Here is a 12633-nt window from a genome sequence, read left to right as displayed (position 1 = left end):
AGGTCTTTTATGCATAGATGGAATAACACAATTTACAAATGCAATCAACATGTAAGCTTTGAATATTGGATCAACGCATGCTTAAAATTATCATAAATTTAAGTGACAATAGACTTTTTTTTTTTTTTTTCCCCTGGGAATGTGCCTCATTTGAAGGAGATTGAACCTCCTGGGATCATTTCATAGCACTAAAGAATTTGTGGTATTGCTGCTTACACAAAAATTCATGTCACTGATCCCAATCTGCTGAGTTTGGAAAACATATAGCAGATGTTACTGACAGAGAATAAAGAATTAAGTAGAAAGCATTTACTGTTTATTAACTGGTTTCATAATTATTCACTAGAAAGCAAAAAACTAAATAGGGAATGAAGTGGGATAATAGGGAAGATTACAGTTCAACTTTGGGATATTTGAAATCTGCATGGCAATGGAACTATTTGGTGTCTTTTTAGTTCAGAGATTTGAGTTCTTTCAACCAGAAGAGGAAACAAGGGCTACGACTGCTCATCTTTAATGCTAGACAAGACGGATGGTCAGCCACTTCCTCCTCCTCTGGCTATAGGTTAGAGCCCTCGGCATTTTAACACATACTGAACAGAAAGGGCATAGAGGAATGAAAGCCTTCCTGTATGCCCCAGGGAATTGCCTGAATACCAGAAAATGTCAGGGATTAAGAAGCTCTGTGTCTTCAGTCTTTCTCAGCTGGGTACAGCTCCGGGCAGTTAAGGGACTGTCTCCAGTAGCATGGGTTGCTGTGGTTTCCAGTCCCAGCCGCTGCCTGGTGCTCAGTCCTGGCTTCCTCAGCAGGTGTAAGCAGGGGGTGGAATTTCTTCAGATAACACTGTATTTCAATGCATTTGATATAATCACCAAGATTGTCCTTAGAGCAAAATAGGCACTTCCAGGGAATGCTTTTCAATCTGCAGCATCTCTCTGTGCAAACAATAGCCCGGAGCTACTTCTTTCCCTCACTAACAATTGTGGCCCAGGGTCTACCTGTCTAAAGTCAAATGAAATAAATCTAACCTAATTCCTAAGAGACAAATGCTCTTTACTTTCTTAATGAGGTCTCCTAACTAAAAATGTGGGTTACATTTGAATCCAGCATGTCTATCTGGCCATTTCCCTCATCTTTTAATACCACGCCATCTCATAAGCTTCCTTTAATGATAGTAATTGTCCAATTTATCCTTCTTTAATCTACCTCCAAATATAACATTGCCTAAAAGACCCAAGCTGACTTGCCCTGGTGATAAATAGAATAAGCCACTGCTGGGCTGTCATTAAGCTGTTACTCTGGAGCTGGAGGATATGGGAACATTACCTGCTGCAGCTGGTTACTCAGTAAGCCGTTTCGTTTGCTCTGCATGTAGGCATTAGCACTCCCACTCTTTGCTGCACGAATTCGAGCAAGTCTGGCTTTCTGTGTAAACAGACAAAAGGAAGAGTGTCACTTGTACTCATATCCATTATTCTGTTTATCTAAAACCACTAATTGGAATCAGCTGCTTATGAATATCAATATCATAATAACGGAAAGGCTGCATTGCATCTGTCCCCCAGGTGGAGCAAAGCATGAGTGTCTTCCCATTTAGAATGCAAATGACAGAAGGTTTATTGTTTGCATGGATCAGCTAATGAGCACAATGATTTTGGAGAAGGTACTGGACAGATTAACATGTAAGTGCCTCCTTTTCTTTGCATTGCTGCAACTGTGCCACTCCTTATGCCTTGCGGGTCAGGAACACAGGCATCCATCTCAGCTGCTCCTGCAGGGAAAATGTCTTTAAAGGTGAATATATTGTTCAAAAAACATAATATTGCAACTGCCATGAGCTGGTTTCTCAGAACCTTCTGGGTTTTTAGAGTAGCAGAATGTGGTAGTGCCTTTTATGCTGTCTCCCAGCTAAGGTCCTAAATACTTGCTAGACCTTTTAAAAGTCTTTTTGCCTCTTCATGTCTGTTGATATAATCTGACTTAATACTTGCAATCATTTATCATAATCTGATTTTTCAGAAAATGCAGGGATCAAATTGCTGAGAGAGATCTGAGATTTCTCAGGTGAGCTTCATTGCTCATGAAGGTGACATTTATTCCAAAGTGGAAGGTGGTTCATGAGAGAAGGACACTTAGCATCCAGTTACTTCTGTACAAAAGCAAGAAACCAACATTAGGGGGAAACGAGGAAAAGACTCTTTCATCCAGTAATGTGGAAAACAGAAGCTTATATGGGATTTCTAGCATGGTATCCTGATTCTGTAATTTTTGTGTCTGGTTACACAGTCTGGGTTTATCTTCATGGTTAAATTTCTGATTCTGAAAGCCAAATGCTGAGCAGCATTTTGTGTTGAATGGCTGCTGAAGCACGGAAAGAAATACAGTGAAGAACTTAAAAAACTGACTTTGATATATTAATTGGGATTTTCATATCTGATAATTACTCAGTTGATATTTTCAGAAAATAGAGGAAACATCTTCCCCTCTTGTCCCAGTTTCTGGGACATTAAACATCACCATGAAATGACTGAGAATCTCTGAATAGGGAAGCAGCCAGGTCACTGCAGCACCAGATCTCTCTAGTATGATTAATAATTAACTGACTATAAGGAATAGCTCAACACCACGCTTCTTTGCACCCACAGCCTCAAACTCACAGATCTTCTCAGCAGCAAGCCAGGAATTCATGACAGCTAACAGCAGACATGCTAGAGTCTGGCTGACGTTATATGTAATGTATTTATTACCTTTTAACTGTTCTGAAATAAAATAATGCTGTGCGTGTGTGCGTGCATCACTGAGTCAAAAATCTCACATGAGAGGCTGTGGCCTGATTTTGTGATAAATTGTGTATTTTAGAATAACACATTGTTTTACTGCCTTCCTTGGTGAACACAGCCTTTCTAGCAATGCAGTTAATGCATTAATTATGCTAGAGGTAAGGAGCCAAGTGCCCCAATCACCTGCACAGTGCTTCTGCAGTGTTCCTGCTTTCCCCTTCCTCCTGTTAGCACTGGAAGGACATCTGCAGCCCCACATTCCAACACCCTGAGCAGGTCCCCAGGGACTGGACTGGAGGGTAAATGTCCAGTCTTTTACTGAGCACCATGACTGACCAGCCCTGGGCAGCTTAGTGTGCTGCAGTGAGCCACCGGGCGTGCGATGCTCCAACCCTCAGGCTCACACAGGCTCCTCGGTGGCACATCCAGTGCTACCAATGTGAATATGGCTGAGTCCTCAAGGCTACCAATTAAAAATCCCTTTGGGGGGGTGTGGGTGGGGTAGAAAATAGGTCCTTTTCAAAATGGAGCTCTTGAGATACACCAACAGTGTGATGGGTGAAGGCAGATGGAAGAGCTTTACCTATGCCACAGAATATTCATGGGTCGGGATGTGTGCACTGGGTTATGTACATAAATATATTAAAGGTTCTTCTTAGTAGTACTGTTTAGCCTTAGGATCTTGAGACACTTTAGAGATGCCTTTGCAGGGCGCAACATGGAGTCCCATAAATAAGTGATTTCAGGCACAAAAGTTTTAGCCGTGGTACTCTTCAGTGTGCTTTTCATACAGGGAGATTTATTAGACTTAATGAACATGCATTAGTTATGCTTTTCCTTTTAGCATGCATATTCATTTTCTTTTGCGGTGATGAAGCAATAATTATGTTGCAGCACCAATTGATAAAGATATATGAAACATAACAGTTTGTCAGACTATCTTATCTATGTGCTACAACACACACAATATGGGCTGTACTTCCCACGTGAAGTTTTCAAATACCTTTGCAAATATGAATTTATTGCATCTTGAAAAGCTTTTGTGGAGTGAGTAGCTTACATCTTTCTAGCTGAGATCCGTTCATATGGCCTGAATTTACATCACTTACCAAAAAGAAGAAGATAAATCTATTACCAAGACAGGAACCAGACACTGTGGCTTCCATGCTTATACCTCAGCTAACAGAAAATTCTCCTGAAACTGGAGGTGTTTACAAATCTGTTAAAGTGATAAGATTTCTTTTCAGTGCTTCTGCCTGATTTATATCAGAGCCTGTAGCATGAGTAATCTAGTGTCTCCTCACATTTCCTATCAGGGAATCAGTAAAAGCTCATGTAGGGAACAGGTTTATAAGGGCTGTGCACCGGGGATTGAATTCCTATGAAGGACACCAAAATGATGCGATGGCATCAGAAAAACTGTGATTACAGAACACCTGTTTTTTCCTTTAGTCCTCAAACTGCTGCGAGATTTTCCCTGTTAGCCACTGAATGTGTCTCTGATGTTGGCAATTTTTATGTCGTCCAGGACAAAGCCAATGTAGGTGAAATATGGTTCTTTTCCACCACAATAATCTTGTCTGAAACTTCATGAAGAAACTGATGATCAGATTTCCTTGTATTTGCACTAAACTTTGCTTTTGAATGAATTGCTTTCTTTTTCCTAGCTTCAAATTTTACAACTTAGAGGTGGGTCCTTGTCTACGGCTGCACTTACAGAAACCTTACAAAGGGAATTCACTGTTATTTAACAACAGTTAGCTCTGTCAATTTTAGAAATATAAAAAATTAATTTCACAAGCTTTTAATAAGTGCCAAATGTAGCACCGCAGAGTATTTACAACATTCAGCTTTTAACACCCAAGATGCCCTCATCTGTCCAGCTGTTTTAAGAGAGAGATTTTATCAGGAACACTTTAAGGCATGGCTTACTGCAGTACTGTGAAACATTTCTGGCAAGAGTGTGTCTTCAATTTGCTATGCAAGAAGCATAGGTAGCCTAGGTAATTTAGGACTTAGATCATTCCTGCTGTCACTCTTCTACTGCTCTGTAGACCAGATAACTCTTTTACTATCAAAACTCAAAAACTGCTAATTACTTACCTTATGATTATTTTTGTTAATGATCTTGTAGAATTAAAAGATAAGTATTCGTTCACACTCATTCTGTGTGTACTGGTTTTCGCTGGAACTGTGTTAATTTTCCTCATAGTAGCTGGTATAGAATCAATCATAGAACAGCACAGGTTGGAAGGAACCTTGAAAGTTCATCTGGTCTAACATTCTGTGAGAAATGGAGCCTAGATAAAATTATTTAGTGCCCCATCTAATCATGTCTTGAAAACTTTCTGCAAGGGAAACTCTACCACTTCACTGGGGGTGTTGTTTCAATGAATAATTGTTCTTATGTCCAGATGAAACCTCTCCTTGTGCAACTCTTACCCATTGCCCCTTGTCTTCTTCATGTGGCTCCTCATGAAGAGAGAGTCCTCATCCTATTTGTAGTCACCCTTTAAGTAACGGAATACTGTGATGAAGTCTCCATTGAGCCCTCTTTTCTTCAGGGAGAAAAGACCTAGCTCCTTCCATCTTTCCTCATATGGCAGGTTTGCCAGCCCTATGGAACTATGTTTTGGATTTGTGACTAGAACAGTATTGGTAACATGGGGTATTTTAGCTGCTGCTGAGCAGTGCGTACAAAGCATCAAGGCCTTTTCTGCTCCTCAGACTGTCCTGCTGAACAGGCTGAAGGTGCATGAGAAATTGGGGGGTACATATCTGGGAAAGCTGACATATCTGGGAAAGCTGACCCCAGCTGAGCAGAGGGATATTCCATACCATAGGATGTCATGCTCAGCAACAAAATTGGATGGGGATGGAGGCTGGCAGGGGCTGCCCTTGCCCTGGGACAGGCTGAGCATCAGCTTGTTGGAGGTGAGCAATTGGTGCATTATTTATTTTCTTGTCCCCTCTCCCTCCGTTGCTGACCCCCACCCCCTCAGGCCTCATCCACCACCCCCACTTCAAAAAACTATTAAACTTTCTTTATCCACACCCATAAATTTTTGCATGTTTATCCTTCTGAGTCTTCTCCCTACCCTGCTGGGGAGGAGCGAACAAGTGGTTGGGTGGTAGAATTGTCCAAATATCAAGTAACGTTCTTTATATCACTTTTTGTTTGGCCTTTCATAAACCCATCCTGTATGCTCATTCCAAGCAAAAAATCAAGCTCAGATTCCATGCTCTGATCTTCCGATTTTCAGTAGTTACAAATAATTGACTTCAGATTAGCTGACAATAAGTTATAGGATGTCAGCATGTAGCAGAGAAGGAAGTGCTGTTTATGTACATTAATGGGTACAGAACTAAATAAGGTTCATACATTTGTTGAGTTGTTCCTTGCTTTCACAACCTATTCAAATTATCAAATTATTAAATTTTTTGACATTGTCCTGCATGACATCCTTGTCTCTAAATTGGAGAGACATAAATTTGATAGGTGGACCACCCAGTGGATAAAGAACTGGCTGGATGGCTGCACACAAAGAGCTGTGGTCAATGGCTCAGTGTGCAGCTGGAGACCAGTAATGAGTGGTGTCCCTCAGGGATCGGTGTTGGGACCAGTCTTGTTCAACATCTTTGTTGGTGACATGGACAGTGGGATTGAGTGCGCCCTCAGCAAGTTTGCCGATGACACCAAGCTGTGTGGTCCGGTTGATATGCTGGAGGGAAGGGATGCCATCCAGAGGGACCTTGACACGCTTGTGAGGTGGGCTGATGCCAAACTTATGAAGTTCAACCATGACAAGTGCAAGGTCCTACACCTGGGTCGGAGCAATCCCAGGCACAGCTACAGGTTGGGCAGAGAAGAGATTCAGAGCAGCCCTGCAGAGAAGGACTTGGGGGTGCTGGTCGATGAGAAAATGAACATGAACTGGGAGCGTGACTTCTCAGCCCCTCTACTCTGCTCTCGTGAGACCTCACCTGGAGTATTGTGTGCAGTTCTGGTGTCCTCAACATAAAAAGGACATGGAACTGTTGAAGCAAGTCCAGAGGAGGGCCCCGAGGATGATCAGGGGACTGGAGCACCTCCTGTATGAAGACAGGCTGAGGAAGTTGGGGTCGTTCAGCCTGGAGAAGAGAAGGCTGCGTGGAGACCTAATAGCACCCTTCCAGTATCTGAAGGGGGCCTATAAGGATGTTGGGGATGGACTCTTCATTAGGGACTGTAGTGACAGGACAAGGGGTAACAGGTTGAAACTTAAACAAAGGAAGTTTAGATTGGATATAAGGAAGAAATTCTTTACTGTTAGGCTGGTGAGGCACTGGAATGGGTTGCCCAGGGAGGTTGTGAATGCTCCATCCCTGGCAGTGTTCAAGGCCAGGTTGGACAGAGCCTTGGGTGAGATGGTTTAGTGTGAGGTGTCCCTGTCCATGGCAGGGGGGGTTGGAACTAGATGATCTTAAGGTCCTTTCCAGCCCTAACTGTTCTGTGATTCTATGATTGTATTGTTCAGTAAACACAAGCTTTATATGCTTTTGTGCTAAATTAAAAAAATCTTGGGTAAGTTGTTTTGTTAGTTATGTCTTGGCAACCCCACTGAGGTTAATGGCCTATTTATGTCATTTAAAGAAGTCACAATAACTAGCAGGGTTCCCTACTACAAACACTCAGCTCTAGACTGCCAGGTGCTGTTAGCTGTTGCAGTTTATTTGAGAGCTATTTATATTTATCTAGTAAGTAATTATTCATAAATTGGCAGATAAATACATCATTCACAATCAATAAATAATAAAGCCAAGCCAATCTTTAGGATAGATTTTGCTATACAAAGATAGAAGACCATACTCACATGAAAGATTCAGGTTGAGTTTTATGTATTATGTCAGGAATTGGAGCTGATGATAGTTGTTTAGGTTTCTGTTGTGGCACCATTTGTCACTCTTGGGAGAAATTGCTTGGGTAACTAAATTAAGGCTTCTTCAGTTACCAGATAATGAACAATATTGGGCAGATGGACCCACGCTTAGGACTTGCTGGTTAAGAGAATACAAGGCTCTTGCCTTCAAAATATGCAGAAAAATAGGTATATGGAAAACAAAGAAGGCATCTAGTAAAGATGCTTCATTCAGGGTAAGGTGGACATTGCCATCATAAGAGCTGCAGCAGTACATAGAATGGAGCTTTACAGCCAAGCTGCCATTGGGTAGCCACACACAGGTTTCAAGAGGAGCCCTCCGCTGATTTGGTAGTCATCCCAGTGAATGGGGTGACTCACCACTGTGAGGGTCTAGCCATATCTTAACCATTAATACCCATCAAATATGGAATAGGAAATTGTGTCCAAGCTTACCTAAACTTTTTCTTTTTCTGTCCTTTCCTTTACACATGGACCAGTCACAACACATCTGTCATTAACTTTGCCACCTGAAGGCACTGATGGGCAACCAAAATAACTTGGCCTCTTGAAATCATTTATAGCCGAGAAAAGCTCCACAAATAGGATTTTTCAGAACTGTCTCAGTAGTGATAAATGTGCTTGAGGAAAAGTCACAGTAAGACTACGGGGCATAATTAGTTCTGCCCTGAATTGCAATTGTCAGGGTATGTCAGATCCTTGGACCTTATTATCTGATAGAAGAAAATGTTCTGATAAGCAGAGATGAATTTTCTTTGCTTTTTATTTTCACCTATTTTTTTTTTGTTTGTGTTGATTGCTAGTGAGTTCCCGTAGTGCAGTGGAAGGTTGGCCTCTCCTGACAACCTATCAGCTCTATTACAAAGTGGGTTTTAAAGCTAATTGCAATATATTCCATGGTTGGAAGCAGGATCTTCCTTTGAAATGTATTTGAAATGAGATGGTATATATACATTTCTTCTTCTATCTTCTCCTGAGCCTTAATGTAAATCATCTTTTGGCCAAAAAGAAACAAATGGAATCATCTAATCTTGAATGACTGTGCAGAACTCAGTAAATGCATATGCTGATGGTCACATGGCTCTTGAACAAACCTAATATAAGTGACAAATTTTTCTTCTGCTGAAAATTGCCAGTGCTCCTGTACCAGATTTCGACTTCAACAGAGAACTTGCTCTTGAGTTTCCTTACAGACCAAATATTTTGCCATTTCTGAAGACTATCTTGATTAAACTTTTGCATGAGATACTGATAAAGTAAGTTACACAATTCAAATACACAACTCCCACAATCAGATGGAAGCTGTTGTAGCCAGCGGGAGGTACTACTGCCTGCAGGGGTTCATGCTGTGCTCCATGAAACAGCCCCTTCTTCAAGCTTATGTTCTTCAGCCTTAGAGAGTAAGAATAAGGTTTGTGCCTAAGGGAATACTTATTTCAGAAAGCTGCGAGAAGCTTCTACTGTATTGAATGAAGAAGGAATTTCAAGCTTCAATAATGTGATCTTTTTGCTTGAATATTCTTATGCAATGCAATAGAACCCTTCTGTGACATGCAAGGCTATATTTCCTAGCTAAATATTGCTAAATATGGACTATACAGTACCCAAGAAGTGCCTTTTGTTGATTTTTTTCAGTCTCTCAGAGTGATATTCAGTTCAACATCTCAGTCATTTTAGATTGACAGAGATCAGCTTTGCAATAGGAGATATAAATGAGTGAGGAGATATAAATCAGTGCTAAGTCAATCAGACCTCAAAGCCATTTTCTCTGAAGCAAGAAGGGCATCAACACAGTCAGAAATCTCTTATCCTTACTGTCAGTATTGTTCTGGAGAGCAGAGAAAAAACACTTGGCAAGACTACCATTTATCATTTCATATTCCTGTTTGAAACATATAATGACTTCACTGTTTAGCAAGGAGAAAAGTCAGTTATTAACTCAAGCAGCTTCTATTCAGGAGGAGATTATGAGGAATAATAGCAGTCTGCCAATCTAATTATTGCCAGCAAGGTATTTTCTAGTGTCCATCTCTTTCTCACCAGCAAGTGTAAAGCAGGCATAGAAGACTTGACATGCAGTAGGAGACAGTCTCTATAGGAAGTAAGGCTGGTTGTGTCTGTAGCTATTACGAAAGCTCAAAACAGGCACATTTATTGCTGGGATCAAGCAGATATGTTACCCATGACTGGTGCAATGCTCAGAGGAACAGTAAAGAAGCATTGTGTTTTGGCTGATGTATACTGTTCTTTGTCTGCTGCCATTACACAAACAGAAGTGGAAAATTTCTTGGCAGAAACAACGCAGTGTAGAAGTGACATGTCTCTGTATTTCCCAGCTCTGAGAGAGCGGAATGCACAGCTATAATTGTGGGACAAAATGGCATGCAAAAGGGTGGGTGGAATTAATAGATAGGTAAGGTGTGGTATTTGGATCACTGAAGCAGACTACATTTGAAATCAGGTTTCTAGAAAGGGATAACATTTTTGCAATACACCTGGTTTCTTTTATGGCCATTTTCCTCATCTGACAGCATTCTTCCAAGGTGCGGCCATTAAAGGGTGAAATATTTTCAGCCTGAGATGATGGCAGACTTGGCCATGTACCTCTGTTTCTCCTTAAGATATTCTGGGAATGGTATGACTGTGTATATTTATTTCACTTCCTTTTCATGAAAAAAAAATAGTCAAAAAGGTGTCCAGAAAGAAGCAAATACTTCTGGATCTTTAAATCTGGTGCTTTTATCTATATGAGGCAGATGAAGCTTGCAGCTGGCTGTGTTCCACAGTCTATGTATGTAGTCTCCAACAATGGCCTACCTGCACATCTCTGTGGGCAATGATCCTGCTCTCCTTGGATTTCTGGAGACTCAGGACCCCTGAACAGAGGCCATCGGACCACAGAAAACTCAAGTGCTGACACCTTAGCCTTGGCCATCTTGCAGCCTGGGTTGTAAACACTCTTCTCAATGGCCATCAGCAGAGGAGCAGAAGGCAATGCATCTCAGCTCCCTTATCAGAGCTTCAGGTGTCAGTGGAAGCTTTCTAAGATGCTTAGCATTGCAGGGTTGGGTGAAGTAGATTGGTATTAGTACACTAGCCGTGATGTTGGGTGGAAGCTGATTGCCCAGGCTTGGCTGCAGCTCTTCCGGTAAATAGTTCTTCCTGGCTCCCAACCTTGCCCAGATGGGTCAAGGAGAGGAACTGTCTTGTAGAACTAGTTGGTGTTTTAGTGATAGACTCAGCGAATCAAGGAAGCTGGAAAAAGAGACTTTTGCTTTCGGCTTTTTGTGAGTAAGTTTTTATTTTTTTTCTGAAGACTTTTAAGCAAAGTAGGTGCTGAGGAGACAAGTTCATCAATAATCAGATTCCCCAGAGACTGAACCTGGGAATTAAATACATGGATTAGTAGAGCAGGCTGCTAAGAGAGACATTAGGAATCATTATTAGGTTTTTTTTCTTTTTATTCTTTTTTTTCTCAGAAGATGCTCATGGAAAGAAAGTCTGTGTAAGAAACACAGAAGGATTTTCAGTGGGTGGAACTGCAACAATTGTCTGAAAAGACTAGATCTAGTCTAACAAGTAGGATGAATTACCACAACAGTAAATCTGTAAATTTTGACAGAAAATATAAACGAGCCATGTTGTGTTTTTTTTTGTCTGATGTTGTTTAGCATCTAGGACATGGCCTAGCTGTGTGGCGCATATATAGAATAGTTATTTTGCTAAGAAATACTCACTTTGAGGATGCACAACATATAGAAACTCAAGTTATTAATTTTTCAATAGCAGAAGCGGAAAAAATTAGGAGCTCACCTTTTGTGCCCTGCGCTTGTCTGCTCGTTGATTCTGGTGGTAGATACGGCTGAAGTTGGAGACAATTACAGGAACTGGCAGAGCAATGACCAAGACCCCACTCAGGGAGCATATTGAACCAAAAATCTTGCCAGCTATTGTCTTTGGCACCATGTCACCGTATCTAGATAAAAAAAAAAAAAAAAACAAAAAAAAAAGCAAAATGTTTTTTAAATATTGAATTTCAAGTTGAATTAATTGCATAATAGATTTTCTTTTGCAAATAATCCTTGCTGCATTCCCAGTGTTGTGCATTCTGTCCATCAAGCTGTGGGCATCTATGTTTTACCTGCTGTAGTCTTCCCAGGCTGCCTGGAGAGTGAGAGACCTGAGAGACCTTGCTAAGGAAGAAAAAATAAATCGGTGTTGAATTTAAGTCTTTACTCTGTTTGCTTGTTGGAAGAACTCATCACTTTCCATTGGCAAGATCACAGGGACACTATTTGGTAAGGCAAGTGCCAAGCTGAATAATCTGTTGTCTCACTTAAGTTGATACAGTACTTTCATTTAGGAGGGTAGCACATTTTTGGTACCAGCTGTCCAGGAGATTGTGGAATTTCTATCTTTTGAGATTTTCAACACTTGGCTGGACAAAAGCACAGCTGATCTAACCTACTGCTGTTGATAGGCTGCCTTTGAGTGGGGGACTGAACTAGCTGCCCTGTAGAGGTCTCATCTGTGGTCTAGACAAAAGCAAACATGAAAAATTCAACACACAAGCAAGCAACCAAACAAATTCTAAATGCCATTCCTGGCAGTGCTCAGAATTACTAGTTCTACTACCTCTCTTTATGATGCTGAATATTGTTTGGTCCAGCAAGTAAAAACATAGTGCTACTGAAGTATGTGGAGGCAATCCAGTGACAGCTTATTGCAAGATATCAGCTCATTGCACTCTGTAGCATGCCATATTCTATAAGTATTTAATTACATACTGTGGAATTTAATAGATAAATTACTTTCAAGTACCATTCAGATTTTTTCTTTGTTGGATTTTAAGTTATTATTAAACACTGATCGTGGCATGTATGTTTAGTATGTTTGTGAGAAGGGAGGTAGCACATTCCCTATTACAAAGGAT

General features: G+C 40.9%; 1 protein-coding gene across 1 annotated transcript in view; it reads right to left on the bottom strand.

Annotated features, from left to right (window-relative positions):
* The window catches only part of KCND2 (potassium voltage-gated channel subfamily D member 2), a 294464-nt gene that overhangs the window by 7422 nt on the left and 274409 nt on the right, over positions 1 to 12633 (bottom strand). The window contains exons 3-4 of the mRNA XM_065665007.1: positions 11514 to 11676; positions 1328 to 1426 (exon numbers count right to left, since the gene is read on the bottom strand). Coding sequence (XP_065521079.1) covers positions 1328 to 1426; positions 11514 to 11676 — 262 coding nt within the window. The remainder of the gene's footprint in view (positions 1 to 1327; positions 1427 to 11513; positions 11677 to 12633) is intronic.

This window comes from Lathamus discolor, chromosome 1 (assembly GCF_037157495.1).
Source record: "Lathamus discolor isolate bLatDis1 chromosome 1, bLatDis1.hap1, whole genome shotgun sequence".
Classification (NCBI taxonomy): domain Eukaryota; kingdom Metazoa; phylum Chordata; class Aves; order Psittaciformes; family Psittacidae; genus Lathamus; species Lathamus discolor.
Note: the sequence above shows the minus strand (reverse complement) of the source record. Positions and strands in the feature narration are given on the sequence as shown.